This window comes from Rhipicephalus microplus, chromosome 2, assembly GCF_043290135.1.
Source record: "Rhipicephalus microplus isolate Deutch F79 chromosome 2, USDA_Rmic, whole genome shotgun sequence".
Lineage (NCBI taxonomy): Eukaryota > Metazoa > Arthropoda > Arachnida > Ixodida > Ixodidae > Rhipicephalus > Rhipicephalus microplus.
Window position 1 is genome coordinate 221,744,824 of NC_134701.1, and position 20,264 is coordinate 221,765,087.

General features: G+C 43.0%; 1 protein-coding gene across 5 annotated transcripts in view; it reads right to left on the minus strand.

Moving 5' to 3' along the window:
• Positions 1-20,264, minus strand: part of LOC119169563 (cell adhesion molecule Dscam1-like) — a 491,221-nt gene that overhangs the window by 39,218 nt on the left and 431,739 nt on the right. For all 5 annotated transcript variants that reach the window (XR_012886621.1, XM_075876196.1, XM_075876190.1 and 2 more), the window contains one exon: positions 18,150-18,469. Coding sequence is in view for 4 of the 5 variants with exons in the window: in XM_075876196.1 (XP_075732311.1) it covers positions 18,150-18,469 (320 nt within the window). In the remaining variant the exon portion in view is untranslated. The remainder of the gene's footprint in view (positions 1-18,149; positions 18,470-20,264) is intronic.

Genomic DNA, 20,264 nt, shown 5'->3' on the forward strand with positions numbered 1-20,264 from the left:
CGAGGTGTGCGGCGTTATGTTTAAAACCAGAAAATAAATGTGTTCAGCGAACATATTCTTCCGTGAAAACGTGCTCTTGGATATGATTTCATAAAACTGAGAGCTGTTGCTGTAGGTAAGTGGTTATCACTTTGCATGGACCCGAGGTTCTGGGTTCAAACGTGGCCATAGCCACAGCATAAAAATGAGGGCTGAATACAAAAGCATTTGTGTATTCACAGTTGCACGTGTCTTTAACAGCCCACATGGTCAATTCAGCCCGAGTTTGTACATTGCTGCATGATCTACAAGTAATGTGCTGAAGTAACACATTGAACAACAGACTTTAGTTTGTAATAACATAAAACAAACAGGAACGAGCTGAGGAGCGCAACCTGTTCGGTCTTGTGGAACAGTTTGTTTTTATGTTTTCTTCACACTTCTCACGCATGCACGCTACATAACCACCGTTGATGCTCCATTAGAATTTTTTATGAGGCTATATTGTTCTCGAGTGCATCCACTGAATTCCGTTGAAGAAACATTACGTCACAATAAAAATTGTGGATAATTATGTTGCGTTGGTCATGCGAACGCATGCTTTTTTAAACAGCTCATAATAGAGACGTAAAGAAAAAGACTATTGTCACTACTCCACACTCTTCGTACTCTGAATGGGCACACAACAAAGCGCCTGTGCATGGTTCGTTAGTTTGGTTTTTTTTTTTAGAGTCGTGTTCGAACACTGCTTAAAACTGTCCTCACCCGATACCTAGCCTGACAATTCCATTAAATATTAAAGACTTCCATCCTACAATTGAACACTTCGTAATGTATATGCCACTTGTTTACCATTTAAGAAATGCTTTCGAGAGTTTCAGCATTTCACAATTTTTCGTTGATAGTAATACAAGAATGTTACGTACTTATGTTAAGTATGCATTAAGGAGGTCCCAAAGTCGAAGAAGACTGTACCGTGACGCCATTAGATGCTTCCTTTAGTTTACCCGTGCGAGTTGCTCTCTAAGCGATAGCAGCAGCAGTATTTAGCGCTGTTCACGGTCGTGTTCAAATGGAACGGCTTGTGAAAGCTTTAGGAAAGGAGCCTACTCCTAAAAAAAAGAAACAAAGTTATCATTTTGCCATTTGAAGGGTGCAGAAATAAGAAAGCTGGTGTATACACCTGGCGTTTAAAAAGTACGACTTGCCTCAAATTTTTGCGTGCCTCAAAGGCAATAATCTTTCATACTGCTTACTTGTTGGAAGTCCTTCCAGCACGTGAGTGCTTCACAACTTTAGGAATAGCTCTGATGATACGTGGGGTTTATTTAACGTCCCGAAACCACCACGTGATTATGAGATTCGCCGTTGTGAAGGGCTCCAAAAATTTTGACTACCTAGGATTTTTAAAGTGCCCTGAAATCTGAGCACACGGTTCTAGAGCATTTCCGCCTCCATCTAGGAATAGCTCCGCAAACAGAGCTTGCACGCTCATTCCACCTTCCTTCATTTCGCCTGCGTGATGCACTTCCTGAACAACACAGCAGCCTTGTTTTCCAAGGTGAAACCTAGATAAAAAAACTACATGGTCAAATTCCAGTCGCCCTGTAGGTGTAACGTAAACAAACTGCTCACTCATGCTGCAAGAAGCCAGCGCCACTTTCCAGACAGCCCGTATATACTTCCCAGCCGGTGCATCATGATACGAGCGGTGCGCCGGCCGAAAGCTTCGACCGGTCGCCAGTGTGAATTGTTCAATCCTCTGATGCACGATGGGCGTGTCTGTGCTGTCCGCTGCTATCCACGCCACGCGCCTTTGTCCGAATAGCGCGTTTCCAAAAAAATCGTATTGAATGAAGTCGTCCAGAGTGCTCGTTCATCCAATCAGCCAATAGGAACGGTTCTATGCGGGGAAACAACATATGCACGCGTTCGCTGTCTGCCCCACTAAAAGCATTGAGCGCTGCAGATGTTGAAGCAAGTGTCGCGCCAAAAGCCTTTCCGTGTGACGAAACTCTGCTGTGACTTTTCTAGATGGCCATCTCTCGAGCTCGCTGCTAGTCCACACCGCAACCATAATTTTAGGCTTTTTACGTTCCAGAATTGTATTGTGATTATGAGAGACGTCGTGATGAAAGAAATTGGAAATTTCTACCCACCAATGGGCTTTTAAGGGCCCCTCACTAGTGTCTGGAAATACAAAAACGGGGCAATATTATCTCTCGCAAGTTTGATCGCGGCTACAGTCGTAGCATTTCGACGGAGCTAAAATGATAGATGACCATGCACTGTGCGATGTCATTGCGCGTTGGACTGTATTGACACGATAGACGTAATCGCAGAAGAACCACTCACACTACATGTGACGGAATTCGGATTTCTCCACCGCCAGCGTTGACATAAGGTAAATGCCAGAGTTCTATCCCGTGACCATCGGATCGGTAGGGAAACATCAAAACACCGGGAAAGCAAGGCGAGTGCTTTATCACATTTTTGAAGTGGCAATGCTATTGGAGGTGCTCCGGTGGCACTGATCTAAAAAGTAAGTGTGCCGCAGGTCGACTGAAGACATTAATTCTTGTACAGTTTGTGCGGAAAGGCCTACATGCCGACTTGGTACAATTGATGACCATGCAGGTCGCAAGAACGCAGTAAGTGCTCTTAACCAAAAGATCTCGTGTTCTAAAGCTACCGCTAGGTGACGCTAATACAATCTTCAAGCCAGCAGTTTGACGACCTAATCAAGAACCTTATTAGAATTCGAGCAGTTTAGTTTGACAACATAAGTAAAAAAAATTAAATATACAAAGTTCACGGCCTTAAGCGCGAAACATGAAACCCTGGTAGTTGGGCAAGAAAACCAGAGACATTCTGGGCCACTACAACTTTACGTTGACCGCTTTTGAATTATTAGTACATACATTGCTTCCTTTCCGTGTGAACTCTACTTTATCAAGTCATTGCGTTGTTGCGCTTTTATTATCAATACTGCAGTGTAAGAAAAAATATTTTTTCTTAAAATTATGTTGGGCACGTAAAGTACTTGAAGTTTTCGTTACTGCTCTTTGAACATTGGCAATATATATCGAGCGTGTGACTACGTTTTAACTGTCAGTTCAAGCGCACCAATAAACAGAAAGGAAGAGAGGGCAAGCGCTTGTCCTCTATTCCTTTCTGTTTATTCGTGTGCTTGAACTGACAGTTATACAATGCATATTCAACTAGTCCAACTTTCGATTTTGTTGCGACTACGTTTTCGCCATGTGTGTATGTGGCACTGGGGCTCCTATCATATCCAGAGAGCGAAAGATGTTTCATTCATACAAGTTGAACAGTTTTATTACTTGGCCCCTTGTTAGCTGATGGCATCCAGTTGTGGCTTCTGCAATACTGACGACCATGTTATCAGGAATTTTCGAAGTATTTTCCTTCGCCAGGCTTGTCGGAGTGCGTGCATTTTTTTTGAAGTTTTGTTAGTTTTAGCAAAGGACTGACTTTTCTATTCAGAGATCCGAATATCGATTTAGGCAGAAAGGGAAGAGCATTGAAATAAGTTATTGTGAATTGCGACAACCTATACGTGGAAATATGCCTTTACCGGCCCACATAATTGTCGGATCATCTACTGTATAGGCGATTTCTGCACGCTGGCTATATCCTTTGTGAACATGAATACGTAGACATAGAACACATCCCATGAAAATGCCCACACACAACACAGTTGTTCAATCATAAAAACCCGGACCCGCTTGAGACATGTTAGCGCGAGGCTCTTGCTGGCTATGAACTTGAAAACCAATCATGTTTAACCCAGTAGGAGCGGATAGTGGGACAAAGGCTAAACCTTTCCACGACCACAACAGTGGCCTAGATCAGGCCACCAGTGTGCATATTTTAAGTAATATTTTGTAAAAAGCACTCCACTCGCCTTAGTGCGACAGCCTTCTGTGAAATCAGCAATCAATACACAGATTTTGAAATAAATCTGTGCTTGCGGTTTTTTTTCTTTGCGAAAAACAGCAAGATACAATAACGAATGATCACCACATGAGGTGCGAAAACTGATGAAGAGACTTTACCTACATTTTTGCGGAAATTCAAAAAGCTGGAAGCGCAATTATTCTAAACTAATGACGCATAAAAATAGTATAACAATACGTCTGGCTAGCACAATAAGCGGCCGTTAGAGGAGGCTGTGGCGGAAACACGCGCTCTTGTGGAGGGGGGTGGGTTAGGTGGCATGAACAGTTTGAAACGATTGGCACGTGTGTAAAATAAAGTTAAGACATACAACATAAGAAAAAGCCAATGAAAAAGAAGACGTCTACGTCAACCAGAGCTTTTGCATATTTAATTTACGGGTGTTATTTCCCTGGCTTTTATCCTAGCATTACTATTAAACAGATTTTCATGTTTTTAACCGACATCAAGAAGCCGAGCTTTCACACCTAGATAGGGCTTATAGTGGTGCGTAGTAATCACCAATACATAAAAACCTCCTTAATTGTCCAATGTGTGCCTTGTTTTACCCATGAATGCATCTATTAATACTGCACTTATCTAGTCAACCATAGTGCTTCGAAAAGCACTGTGCAGATTGCACGAGCCGCACTGATAATGTGTGCAGAGCGCTGGGCCACTAGTATTTCATATCAATGATCGCGCTATGATGATGATTCAAACTCGAGAGGTAGGTATACCTACATACAAAATGAAACAACTAACTCTTCAGTTGATTGATAAATTGATATTTGGGGTTTAACGTTCCAAAACCACCATATGATTATGAGAGATGCCGTAGTGGAGGGCTCCAGAAATTTTGACTTACTGCGTTTCATTAACGTGAACCCAAATCTGAACACATGGACCTACAGCCTTTTCGCATCCAACAAACTTAAAGCCGCCAGCCGCCGCAGCCGGGATTTGATCCTGCGACCTGCGGGTCAGCAGCTGAGTAGCTTAGCCACTAAACCACCGGGTAGGGCAACTAACTCGTTTGCGAAAAAAATAAAGAAAGAAAGAATGGCAAAGCCAGCACTAAGTCACGCAACAATTGAGACAGCGAGGCCAGACGATCTTGAAGTCTAATCTGGTTGCTTGTAGGTTGTTGCTAGGCTTCACTTAGGTGATGCTGAGTTGTCTCTAGGTTGTGTCAAGCTTGTTGCTAGGCTTTAGGAAGTTGGTGCTAGGTTGCTTCTTAGGTTGATTCTCAGCACAAGAAGAGTCTCAGCGCAAGGAGATTGAAGGTAAACCCTAGGCATGATTTAAGTGTTCAGGCTCCAGAGACAAGACTCTCGCTGAAACAGCATGTTCGCACTTCCCAATGAGATAGGGCACGTAATCGTTCACTTAGGGTTTATATCACTTGTGGGTCTTATCGCAGTCACAATTCTTTTTCCCGCTTTGCGATTCATTATTCTCTCGTTGTACGTGGCGCAGATGTCTCATAGAAGCTGAAACGCGCAGCCATAGTGCGGCCACGGGGAATTTAGAAAGTGGTACGCCAATAGGATTTGTCCCCCGGTAGCCGTCACAAGCCCCGCTGCTCACCATCTTTCACCGTTCTCAATCGATTCATTGTCACCAATTAACATGACAGGTTCTTTACCCTAAGCCAATGGATGCTCCAACATCATATGAATCTCATGTATAATCTTTTTCAAATTGTGTTCACCGAATGGAATGGTGGATTATAGTGCTGTACATGGTTGGTTAGAGTATCCGCCTCGCGTGCAAGAGGTCCGTGGTTCAAATCTCGGTGCCACGCAATGCTCCAATGGATGAAAAAGGAATTTCCACGTGATGATGGAGTTACAATTAAAAGAGGCCTGGGATGTGCTCTCACCAATGACCAGCGCCGGTAACGCATTCCCTTACCAGACATGTGGAATCTACCATGAGTAAATTTTAAACACACAGTACGTTATCCTGGCGGGTGAATTCAATGCCACGGTAGGGAAGAAGCAGCCTGGAGACCAGGTAGGAGTGGATTATAGCGTCGGCAATATAAATGCCAAGGGGCATTTATAAGTAAAACTCACAAAACCCAATGATCATAATATGGTAAGGTCTCGAATTTGCCTGAACTTCAAGAAGGAACAGCGGAATGGGATACGCAACAAGCCCATCAATGAGCCAGTACTGAGAGAGAAAATACAGGAATTAAGAGTCTCACTTTATAACGGATACTCAGTTTTTATCGAGGAAACCAGCCTTAGCATTGGCAAAATAATGATAATCTGACGAATATCATTATGGAGTCTGCAGTGGGAGTTGGAAGTATGGTAGTTAGATAAGACACTAGCAAGTTATCCCTGGCGGCGAAGAACTTCATTAGGAACGTTAAAGCATGAAAGCTTCAAAGACAACAAAAAATAGAACTGACAGAGCTGTAGAAGTTGATTAGTAAGCGTAAGGTATGTAACAAAAAAGGTATAGTAACATGAATACAATTGAATACGCGCCAAAGAATGGAAGAAACGTCAAAGCAGTGAAGAGCAAACTTGGAATAGGCAGAAACCAGATGCATGTACTTAGGGACGGGGAAGGCAAAGTTACTAGCGATATAAATAGGATAGTTAATGTAACGAAGAAGTTTTACAGAGATATTTACAGCAGTCAGGGCAACCACGACCTTAATATAGAAACTAACAGTACTCAGATGACACCCAAACAGTAATGACAGAAGTGAGAAAATCCTTGGAGGAAATGCAAAGACGCAAAGCAGCCGGTGAGGATCAGGTGACGTCTGATCTGCTGAAAGATAGATGGCTGATTGTAATATAAAAACTGGCCACCCCGTTTACGAAGTGCCTCCTGACGGATAGGGTGCCAGAATTTCGGAATAATGCTAACATTTTAATCCATAAAAAAGGGAACGACAAGGACTTGAATAATTATAGACCGATCACCTTGCTCGCCCTCATGTAAAAGATATTTACAAAGGTAATTGCTATCAGATTTAAGACAACATTAGAATTCAGTCAACGAAAGGATAAAGCAGGATTTCGTACAGGCTTCTCAGCAATCGACCACATATATACTATTAATCAGGTAAAAGAGAATTGCTCAGAATACACTCAACCAATATAGCCTTCATAGCTAACGAAAAGTCATTTGATTTAATAAACATATCAGCAGTAATGCAGCCCCGCCACGGTGGTCTAGTGGTTAAAGTACTCGGCTGCTGACCCGCAGGTCGCGGGATCGTATCCCGGCTGTGGTGGCTGCATTTCCGATCGAGGCGGAAATGTTGTAGACCCGTGTGCAGAGATTCCGATGCACGTTAAAGAACCCCAGGTGGTCAAAATTTCCGGACCCCTCCACTGAGGCGTCTTTCCTAATCATATGGTGGTTTTGGGACATTAAACGCTACATATCAATCAATCAAATCAGCAGTCTTGCAGACACGACAGAGTCAGGACGTCGACGAAGCATATATTAATATCTTGGGAGATGTTTATATATGCTTCCATAGAGCTCTATAAAAAAGCCACCATAGAGCTGCATATAGCAGCGACAGATTATCAATAAAGAAGGGTGTGACACAAGTAGGTAACATCTCCCTAATGATGTTTACTGCTTGCTTACCGCAGGTTTTCAGAGACCTAGATGGAGAAGAGGTTGGGATATGAATCAGTAGAGAGTACATTAGTAAACTGCGCGTCGCCGATGAAATTCTATTGTAGAGTAACTAAGGAGACGAATAGCAATTTACAATTACTGATTTAGACAAGGAGAGTAGGAAGGTGGGTCTTAAAATGAATCTGCAGAAAACGAAGATAATGTGCCACAACCTCGGAAGAAAACAGCACTTCGAGATAGGTAGCAGTGCACTTGAAATTGTAAACGAGTACGTCGATTTAAGGCAGGTAGTAACTGTGCAGCTGAACCACGTGATTGAATTTACTAGAAGAATAAGAACGGGGGGGGGGGGGAGCATATTGTGCAAGCATTTTCAAATCATGAATGGTAGATTGCAATTATCCTTCAAAAAGAGTGTATACTTCATTTCATTTTGTTCAAGATAAAATTGCTACACTTTGGCTTGGGGACACGACTAAAGGCTGAAAAACGACTGACTAGGTTGTGCCACTTTGGCAGCAAAAGCATAGACACACTAACAAGCATTCGTCATACAGAATACACTGGTACACGATCATCCAGAATGCTGCAGCTTAACTGCTTAATCTTAACGGTACTAACCTACGGAGCAGAATCCTAGATGATTACAAAGAGGGTTCAATTTGAGTTGAGGACAACACAGCGAGAAATGAAAAAAAAATGACAGGTGTAAACCCTAAGGGACAAGAGGAGGGCAGATTATATCACAAAACAAACGGGTCTTAAGGACATCATAATTATTATCAAGAAAGAAAATGGGGGACCCTTAAGCTTTGCCTTAAGTGATGTGCGCGATAGCGAAATCCGGCCTTTGGTGCGCCCTTCAATGCTAAGTGCATAATTATTAATGTGTTTTGTTACATACACACACGCACGCACACACACACACGCACACAGGAGATTAAACCAGCACATGCCCGCGAATGGTACATACATATTTTTGATCTAAAGCAAGAGTCGCATGGCCTCCAAGATACACGCCACGCACTTGCCTTCTCGGAGGCCATAAAGACTCTGACAATGCCTCACAGATGACAGCACATTATCTAGCGTTTGCTGTTTGCTTGGTCAACGCATCTGGAAAGGCATGATATGTTGTCCGCTAGATTGGCATAGTCGTCCATTTTGAGAGCTGTTTGAAAGTTCCTGTGTGTTTTTATGGGCCATGTGCTGCACTATCCCGGCTTTTTTCGACGTAGTGTGAGGCCTTCAGAATGCGCCTATGAACCGCCGAATAGGCTCGCTTTTTTCGTGAGACCTGTCGAACAAAATGCGTTAAAAAAGACCTGAAACAGTTTTTCAAGTAACCATGAAATCAATTTACTAGAAGAGCTTATTGCCTCACGAATTCAACGCCGCAAAAGTTTTGAGAATCCGTTCAGTGCGAGTGGAGTTACAAAGGTTTGTCACATGCTGCAATTGCATTCTCTCTTCTCTCGTCCCTACGAAAGCGCTGGAAGATAATCAGGGGGAGGGGGATGACAGGAGCGAAGAAACTACATCACTCGCGCTTTGTGACTTTGAACACTCTTTCCTTCTTTTTCCTACGAATGCGCAGTTTTTTCGGTGTGACGATACAATAACCAACGGGGCCGACACCGATGGCGGAATTTCTGCGACACGAGCTCTCTCACGCTATCGCGTTAATGAATGGTCATGGGCAGGGAACCTAGCGCGAAAAGAACATAACCACTGTTTATTGGGTTCACAAAATGGATTCCAAGAAAAAGCAAGCGGGTCAGAAAGTTAGGTGGACAGATAAGATTGGGAAGTTTGCGGGCAGAAAGTGGCAGCCGCAGGCACAAGGACCGAGTGGACTGGTGGAACGTAAAAGAGGCTTTTGTCCTGCAGTGGGCGTATTCAGGCTGATGATGATTATGATGATGATGATGATGGTGGTGATGGTGGTGGTGGCATGATTGACATATGATTTATACAGCATGATGCTGATGTATGATGAATGCGAGAGCATACCCCATGCCCAACACTCTTTTAACATGCCAGAACTGACGAGCGTGTACGGGCATTGCCTCTTAATTTCAGGCCTGATCACTGTATCGGCCACGGGCTCTGACGTCACTCCGCTTTCACCACCGTGTTTCGCTCCACAGACGTGCCTACGATTGCTCTCGTCGCTCGACAGACATGGATTGCCAAGCCCGACGAAAGTTTACGTGGCGTGCTAGTAGTGTTCTTGTTGGTGACTTGAGGAGACCATATTTTTTGTGTTGGTGAACTGCAGCGTGGATATATGATGCGTTTTGTGCAATGAATATTCGCAATCCGTACGGCTGGAAATCTGAACGACTGGGCGATGCTGCGCAGCGAATTGTCGCGGCTAATCGACTAATGCTGCGTGTGTACTCGTTTCCTAAGACAACCGAACAACGAAATGGGAGCGTGTCGTTCGTCGAGCTGCTGTCCACATCCGTTTTTTTTATCATCCGAAGATATGTGTGTCCGTACTAGATATTATTAGGTCGTTAAATGGCCCCAACATTACCATGTTCGGTTATTGCTCCGAAATAGAGGTGTCATGTGTGCTTCTGACTTGTTGGCGTGTAGGCCCTGACATTAAATTAATTACCGTGCGCAGAAGAACATTTTTCAAACAGGTGTTTTCATTCAGGGTCAGTAAACATTTTGCAACTGGCGATTAGCGCCGCGGACTTGTATTACCTCTGTTCACTTGGTTGATAAAAATGGAAAGAATGCTGTTGCATTACTTAGTGCGTCGGTTTTGTGCGTAGTATTTTCTTTTCGGTGTTTATGTCACGTTCTTGCAATATTGTTGCGGTCAGCACCTTAGTCTAATACGTTTCCTTTAAATTTAGCTGCGTGTAGAAACTTACGGTGAAGCATTTTTTTGATTGATTTTCAGGTGTGTAATCTGTACTTCAAGGTAAAATAACTTGGAACCACTACCAAAAATATACCGATCCAAGACCCATCAGTGCGATAGAAGCGCCAACGGGGGGGGGGGGGGGGGGCTACACGGTTTATTATAGACCCAGTTTCAACAGTTTTCTCAGGCCTTAAGCTATATGACCGACTACGCACCACTGCGAGAGGGGCCAGAGCAAAAGAAAACGCCGCTTGTGTTGGTCACAAGAAATTTTTGTGAAACAAAAGATTTTGTTTTCACGTGTAATAGTTGTCACCCTGATATTGGGCTGAATACCATGCTTGCGGAAGCAGCACGCACTCTCCTCAATAACTACGTGTTTATGAAGACATATTTTTTAAAGAGTACAAGTAAAACTTCAAATACTTTGCAAATTAGTTAGGCACAGTTTCTCTGCATGCTGTAAATAGTGTGTGTGTGCGTGCGTGAATATATAATTAATGAATAAACTTTACCGTATAAATTTTGTCGGTTTGTTGGGCCATCAAAACTTGCTCCTATAGATTGACCACATGTTCGATAGTGTCAATCTTAGCTTTTTCGTTAAAAAAATGGCTTACAGGTGAGTTTCCAAATGCTTTAAACACGATACATTACTTCAACCAGTGCTTTCATGACCCAAAAAGGCAGAATAAAGCTGTTATGCATGCATAACTTGCCCCGAACGCTTCATCGTTTAACAGGAAACGACTGTGGCATTGTATTCACAGACTTCCGTTTGTGCGCTCGCTTGGTCCAAAAGAGTGATTTCATGGCGGCAGTGAGAGAGCCTGATAATCTTCTAGGTGGCATTGGCATGGGCCGCACGTAAATATGTTTATAGAAGGTGATGTAAAAATTATAAATGAACAAAATTGAACACCACTTGGAAACGAAAAAAAAAAACAATGGGTCCTTAAGCTTCTCTTTGAAGGGTTGAATGTGATAGCGATATCTTGTCTCTAGTTGGTACTTTGATCATTTTGTGCATATATTTTATTGTTTGATGTTACTCGAGAATTATAAATTGTGGATTACTACAATGTCCTACAATGTAATTGATAAAGCTGAAAGCCACTTGTGCGAAATAAGCTTTCGCATATGGCTGCTTTCTGTGTAGTGGGTAGCCTGCTTTAAACCACGAGCAGCTATGCGCGTGTGGGGATAATATTATCAATCAGGACTCGAAACCATTAACGTAGCGACTATTACTTTACACTATCACACTTTATTATCAGTATTTGATGATCATTTCGTGTTGGATCGTTCTTGTTGCAGCATATCACGCGTGGTCTCCTCTTTCTGCGCCTAATTCTCTTATCTGTAAGTGACTCTCAGTCAGACAGAAAGAGGATAGGACAGACCCTGCCAACATGCACTCCTACTATATGCTGGTCTGCAATGAAGCAGATTAGCATATTATAAATGTTACCGTTTAGGTCAGATGTATACGGACGATTTTTAGATGGACAAATGCTTGAAGGCGTGTCACATTTAGTTATTCAGAAATGGAAATTCGCGCATCTTTTTCAAGCTTGAATTGGTCATGACAGAATACCCGACATGATTATGACAAACGAAAGGATTTCCAAACGTATGTGACAACTCCTGGCACAATTTGGGATCCTCATCGTACATTACCGTTTCATATTTCTCCTGGTCTGTGGACCTGTTTTCCATTCTAAAAAAACATTTAAACGTCACCGTTACTCTCTGTTTTATTTTTCACTAAAACAACACATAACAAGAAACTTGTAACGTAACAAAATAGCACAAGTGTAAACACGGCAGGAGCCCTGTTTCTAGTTTGCCAAACTTCCACACGGATCGCAGCCTCCCACTGTAGCAGAAAATTGAACGTATAGGCTCACTCAGTGGGCGGTTTGCTCCAGCGCATGCATATTGATGTTTTGTTCGCTATCGTAAAACGCTTTTAGCGGCTCCTTATTGGTTTCCAATTACGATGGCACGTCGACGAGCGAGGCATTGAAGGACGCAAGTTCTTCGCGGTACGCTATACACAGACTTCTCACGTCTCGACGCACAAGCAAGGACTTATAGCAGGCTGAAAAAAACAAAAACAAATGAAATTCGCGGGACCAAAGTTTGCTGCAACGAGTCACCAAACCAAAAAAATCTGAACGCCACCAATATGGACTGCGTGTTCGAGACGCACACATGCGCTTAACGGTTCACTGTTTGCTCATAAGCACCGCTCGGAACGATACACATCAACCAGTGAACTCTGTTTTCTTTCCTCCTCCAAAGTGGTTTCATTTTTTTCTGCTGCCCTGTTCGTCTTATACATGAGCTTGGGGTTAACGTTGTGCTCGCACTTAATTCGCAAGTTCTCTCGCTAAAAGCACTGAGAAGGCGCGGCGCCGGTATTGATTGTCTCAAAGCTGCATTATTTTTATCTCTCTCTTTTTTGTGAGCTGCACTTATGGCCTCGTCTTTGAAGCGCCGCGTTGACCACGCCGGGTGCACGTTCTTTACGCGGTTGAGTGCTGCGTCGCATTTCTTTCTTTCTTTCTTTCTTTCTTTCTTTCCCATTTTCTCCGCCCACCAAACGCAAGGCCATTGCTTGCCAAAGCAGGATGTTTACAACGTTCTAGCCAACATAACGCGCACGGAACGGGCTTGGACGAGACACTCATAGTCGTAGCGGCAGTACCAGCAGAACAGGCGGACAGCGAAGAGCCGGGACCCACGACAATGGCGCGGACAGTTATTCTGGTCGATACGCGCTGGTGTGTCCTTCCTCCCTTTCTCTCTTTCTCTCTCCACTTCCTCCTGTCACCCTTCGTCTTTGATCTCTCCCCCACCTCTACCTTCTGAAGCCTTTCTCTCCTCTTCACCACTTACCTCTTGCCGCGATGGTGCGTACATCGTGTGTTTTCGTTTTTGTCCAGTACTCCCAGGGGGTAGAGCCACCCCCGTATCCACAAACGGCATAATGATGCAGGAGACAGAAGTTCGTGGTGACCGCTGTGGTTACGAGGCCGCGTGGCTACAGCGAGAAAGACGTACGACCACACAGCTATGACGCCAGGACGAAGCAAAAAAAAAGTATACAGCGCCGGGACAATGGATGCGCTTTCGAACGGAACGATGGACGAAGACGAAATGGCCCCGCAAAGCAAAACAACGCAAGAACAGAAAACAAGGCGACGTTTCGTAAAGTAGGTGAACCGACACGATCGAGGTATAACGGGGAGTAAAAGTAAACAGCCCGACAGATGTAAGACAGAAACATTGAAAGGAAGAACGGAAACATGGGTCGTCCATCACATCTTCTATGTCCCGACCACCGACGGAACGATGGAGAGACGCCGATCATCTCGAACGATGGCGCCTCGTTTGGTGGCGGCTAGAAACTTTATGAAGGTTTCGCCGCAGAGGGTGGGTTGTTTGGCGGGATGTTTCTGAGTGGGTTGCGAGCCCTTGCAGAGCTGGGAGAATAGAAATAAGAAAGTAACGCGAGAAAATTAAACATACTTACAGAAGCAGCCAGTCTGATGAGTTCACTCATGCCTCAGTATATATATATATATATATATATATATATATATATATATACATATATATATATATATATATATATATATATATATATATATATATATATATATATATATATATATATATACATATATATATATATATATATATATATATATATATATATATATATATATATATATATATATATATATATATATATATATATATATATATATATATATATATATATGAAGTTCACGGCAAACCTTGATAATATAATATGAGAATGAGGGGTAATTTTAGTGTTTGTGATTATAAAATATATCAGGCCTTAAGCAAAATCAGGACTTCCAGCACCCTTACCTAGTACATTGTTTGATTTTATTAATTAAAAAGCCTCAAATGCTGAGACGGACTTATTGTAGAGTTTGCGGCAGTGCGCTTCGCTGCTTCGCTTCCGCGATAAACGAGGAGCCGGAGAAGCTGGGACATCATGGATATGCCTTTGACAGCATTTCCGTCATCCGAAAAATATGTTTTTTTTTTTAAGACGATAGTCTTTCTTGGGGACCTTCAACGCAAAAATTTTGGTCTGTCTGTCTGTACATTTGTCTATGTGTCCACTTTTAACGGCTTCGGGTGCTTGAAACGGCCAACCCCATCAGCAGCGCCCATCAATGTTGCTCAAGATTCATCGTTCATACTTGTGCAATTGTCAATAAAAAAGCAATTATTGCACATGTTTGGAACGTGATAACAACACGTATATATTCTGCATGTGGGTCTTTTACTAGAAAAGGCATACATAAGTAATTGTAAGGACCGAAGCGCTTATCACGCTACGCTGACCGTGCAACGCTTGCACGAAAAGGCGAGTGTTTCCAGTGCTTTGCTAAGAGGAGATGGTGGTGACACCTACCCGTCGCCTAGCGTTCTACACATTATCACCTCCGAGACGGGCGCACACACCCGTCTCAAAGCCACGCACTTTGCTTTTTTAAGAAAACGGCCAGATGGTGCTCATGTCTCACGTGCGACGTGCCTTGATGCGCTCGTTCGCCTCCTCTGCACTCTCGAGACACTCTAACGCAGCGCCTCCAGAATGCCTTTCACCGATTATCTTGCACATAACATCAAATAAATGTTTTGTTTACTCTCTCCAAACGCAAGACTATCGTCTTTCGACGACATTTGCAGTGTACCATGCAGATACGGGGCCAATGTATTGCTGGGCCGTGTGTTCCTACAAACCAATGCTGAGAGAGGAAAAAAAACGCCAGGCCTACGTGGAAGGCGCTGCACTGTCGCAGCAAAAGCTAGAAGAGCGGCCTTTCAGAGCTTCTTATAAACACTCATTGGGTAACTGCTGTGAACAACCTTGCTTTATACCAACTAGGGCGTTGATAATAAAAATTTTTGGGTAGTAGGCCGGCATTCGCTGTGCTAATTTTCGTCATTCTTCTGAGAAGCGTGGTATCCGCTAGGCTTTTGCAAGGAAGTTTCTGCCAATTGTTCATGCAGTGACTGACGCCGATGAGGAATAATGCCTGAAGTGGGTATGTGCCGCAGTAGAGGCGCATTTATACAGTAGAGGCTCATTTGAACAATCTGGCCAAATCAGTGTCACACTGCAAACAGCGTGGCTTCCCACAGTGTTCAACAATAGGATCACATGTGGTGGTGTTCAGTTGTTTTAGGAAGGCATACGCTTTGTAGTGCGTTGCTGCGATTTCACCAAAATGTAACAGGGGGTCTCTCTTATATAAAACCGGCAATATTTTTTATAGCTAGCTTACCTTTGCCAAGTGTGGTTTTTCTCACCCAATTCCCTTGAATTATGGCAGGCTGCTGTTTGTGCAGGTGAGAGGCGGTACCACGTTTAGATGACCTCGATTCCTCGGAATTTCATAGATAAGACTTCATAATCGTCAAGTTTCTTTGCTTACGTCGACCTGCGGTCTTCCCACAATATGTCGGAAACGAAGCGGCATGCGGTCGTTAGGAGGTATAAGTAACACTATACATGAACTACAAAATGACCCATTTCACTGAAGGACAAATCGACATGACAATGCGAATTCGCCGTAGAATAGGTGTGTGTATTTATAACGGCATAGATGATTTAGCAGTTAACATATTAGTCTCAGGGCAGGGGAGCCATATAATAAGAAGGTACAGGTTTTCCGACAGTCACGTTCATTATTCTGCGCTTTTTGCTGCTTCGTCGACCTTCATGGTAGCGCGCTTATCCTACAAGCACACGAGCATGAATTAATATGATTTCAACGCATTTTTAGGTAACTCTTGCACAAACTGCACAACAGTCTACATTTTCTTATTTAATTGTCTCTCTTGCTTTCATAGACAAGCCGCTGTCTTTAGATTGCACCCAGGTGAAAGCGGTCACATTAGACTTGTATATTTTTTATTATACAACGTTTTCCATTCCCGTGGCTAAAGATAAACATATCAGTGCGTTACTGGTACTGTGAAACGCACTTGTTTTATATAGAATCAACAAGTAACGCGCAAGTTGAACCAGACCTTTCGTCAAATCAAAGAAGTATTTGAGCGCGTTCGCATCAGTTGTGACTGCATTTTCAGGGTAGTGTGCAGGGGTTTCAGCTTTCAATTATTTCTTATTCAGACAAAGATATGAAACCCGGAGCAGCAAACCAAATATGTCCAATTTGCTTTTCAGAAACACTATTGCTGCGAAACGGAACATCGAATTCCTCAAGTCACATTCGCAGTAACGACCCTGTGTAACATTCCTGCTCCGTGGTTCACACAACCACCGTGTGAAAAATAAAAATATAAACACTAGGAGCCCTGTGTGCCAGTGAAGCTTCACTTGCGCAAACCTGACGCAATGTTTTTTTTGTTTTCTTTACGTCTATCTGCAATTTTAGATGCTTCCTCCTTCTTGCTTCCTTCATGCTAGCAATCAGACTTACACCCACGCACTCAGCTGCAGAACACTTCTGCTACTACCGGCAACAAAGGTGGCCCTTCATGATCTATTGAAATGCGAGAATGAAATGGAGCAACATGAGACGAGTCAGTAACGTTGAAAAAAAAAAAGATCAGGCTTTCGAATCAGAAACTGCTGATCACCGACAGGCCCATGATAGAAAGAGCATCAGTTACTCAAAAGCAGTGGGCACGAGCATTCATTTGACCGGCGCAACTTTGAAGGCTTAATTGTGCATCATCTCCCCCATTCCCCTGCCATGCGCAGGGTAGCAAACTGGCTGCCTATCGGCTGGTTTAACCCGCCTGCCGTTCTTTTCCTCCTATTTTCCTTCCTTCCTTCCGCATTTGAGTAAGCTCGCTGGCACTGGGTATTTCCCGAATTATGCTACAGACAATGAAATTTGTAGTCATAGCATAATCTAGAATGTCAGCAAGGGACGGCTTACTGCTCTCCCATAGTTAACTACCAAGTACTCAAAATCGTTTTTTCGAAACATACTGCATTTTTTTCGAAACATACTGCATAACCATGCATACAAAGTATAGTATAATTTAGTACAGTATAGTACCGAAAGAAGTGGAAAGAGTTGTGAGTGTTAGTGAGATAGAAAGGAGGAGAGAGAGGGCATGTAGCATAGTCTTTTAGTATAATACAGAAAAGGGTGGGGAAGAAGGTGGGTTTAGGTGTCGGAAAAACAAAAAGTGAGAGTGCAAAGCTGTGGCAGAGTGATGTACAGTACTCTACTATAGAGAAATGAGTGGGAAATGAAGTGAGGGTGAGGAGCAAATATGTGATGCTGAATAGGAGGAAAAAAGTAGGAAGAAGTAGCGGAGGCGAATGGAGAGGGTGTGCGAGTGCGAAGTTTTAGACGGGCTAGGAAAAGCGAGCAGCCGGACTGTTTACTCCTTCTTCGCACCGATGTTGCGTAGCTGCTCCGAGATTTAAGATAAAATTCAGTGATACCGAGCACCTAGATTAAGCGTTCAGTTATTGCCTTTGGACTTCATTAGACAACACATTTATTTTGGGGCAACCTGGCATCAGTCTTTTCCAATCACAAATGAGAGAGTTTGGTAGTGAGAGAACAGTGGTATACCACTCTTTTCTCACTACTTCAGTTCATTATTTCTGATTAGAAAAAGTGGAGAACCAGTGGAATTTCTGTTTTTTCGTTGTGCTTACCCTTCGCACATGAAAAGGCACGTCGTACGTGTGGTGATGCCTGTGCTGGCCCTCACCGCCGCCGTTCGAAGGCACGCTGTCGCAGTCGCTGTTGGCGTCGTCGAACTCCTGGCCCACCGATGCCAACTGGCCCGCGCTTTGTGCCGCTGACAGGCATTGCTGCTGCGACTGCTGCTGGCACTGCGTCAGCCGGGGCGGTGACGGGTAGAAGCTTTTGGCGTTTGTCTCGTCGAACGACGAGTGGAGCTTCTTACTCAGCAACACCATGTCCACCATGTCACGGCTGCCCGTTTTGCTGTTTCGGCTACGATCGTCCTCCCCTGGTAGTTCAGTAAGGGTAAAGAGTTGAGAAAGAGGAAGACCAACTTACTAGTAAATGTTTGGAAATTCCACCTCCATTCCTTCTTGCGAAGGTTAATATGCTAGGATGCTGTTAGAAGAGGATAATTATGATGAAGTTGCAGATGGATCTAGCCTTGTTAGTTACCCAGGTAGCTACCCCCCTCTCTGGTGTCCCCCGTTCACGTTATATTGAAAACATGATCTGTTTTATTGTGAGCGAAGCGTGGGAAGGCTACAAAAAATACGTGCCTAGAACGGCACAACATTTCAATGCACCAATGCACAGCTTATGAGTAATTACACTTACGGTGCTGTGCTAAGACACCGTATCACCATAGAATGAATGTACCAATTAGAGTATTCTTCTACAAGCGTCACTAACACACTGGACTTCAGAGAAGCGCTACCACCCCGAACGATGTTTGACAATCAGCCCCCCAAATGCCGATGCCGCACATTTATTGTTGATTTCAAATGGCTGTATTTACCTTCTTGAAGTTACTGTCGTATACGCCAATGAGTTCATTTATTCTGCACAAGTTTGGCTAATAAAAGATCTAGACCTGATTCGTAATGTGTGGTTGGCTGCTGTTGGTGTCAGAAGGCGGTATTTTGTTACGTAATAATGTGAATAATCATAATAATAGTACATCCACACATTTCACTGATGCATCAGTTGAACACAAATTCAGGTTTACAATATACGTATAAAATAAGAGAAATTCGCTACTAAATTTGTGTCTCTATAATGCTGCATACTTTAGCTTCTGAAATCAAATTTTATTGAAAAAATGAACACTAATGTATGAAACAGCTTGCTGATACCATAATTTTGCGCAATGGTTTCACCACCTTCTATCAAATAGCTATAACAGAAAGGGGAAAAAAAGAGACAGAACCAAGTGAGTCTCCTGAGAATTGTCACAGTTGCATCTTTCAAGTACGATTCAATGAATATATAGACAAGTGTAGATGCCTTTAGTGTATTTATAAGAACGTAACTTTAACAGTAGGCACACAACACTGTCCAGAATCTTGAAAGTGGAATATTTTGTCACTGTTCTTTCAATGGCTGTAAAAAAAGTGCTCTGAATGTTTTTAGCTTAGTTTTTCGAATCACGCCAACACTGAAGTGGTATAAGTTTATAAAACGAGATAACACAACATCCTTCCTGTGTTTGTGTCCCCATAAAACTCAGTCGTTTCATTGAAATATTTTATTCAAGTCACAGTATCGGCACCATTTTGTTGAGTAGCAAAAATTTTATAGTCTTTCTTTGAAACCAATCGATTCTTCACGAGCAGATATTGCCATGTCGCTTAGACGCACGTAAATATCCAACACTTATCCCATGGACTATAGGAGGCACTGTTCTAATAGGAAAGTCTAAGTTACAAATCAAAGTACGTCATTTGCATTGAAAACCAAATAACCAGCCGTGGGCAGTTGTTTTCCACTCATCACATATGGCAATACTTTCACTCTATGTCCCACTTTTCAGTATTACTTGGTGTTTTCGATAAAAAAAACAAGAATTCAAAGGTGGCACAGTTAAAGTTTTCTACTTTTTAGCTATTGCAGACGTCGAAATTTCTACGCAGTTGCGCAAGTAGGATTCCAAAGTATGATTAAAAGATTATGAATCGATCTATTCGCTGATCATTCTTATTTTTTAATTCGCGAACGCTATTTCTACACTAGAGTTTTTTGCCTCAAATTATTGAAAGCGCTACTCTTCCTTTTATGCCAAACAATAACTACCCAAATGAAGT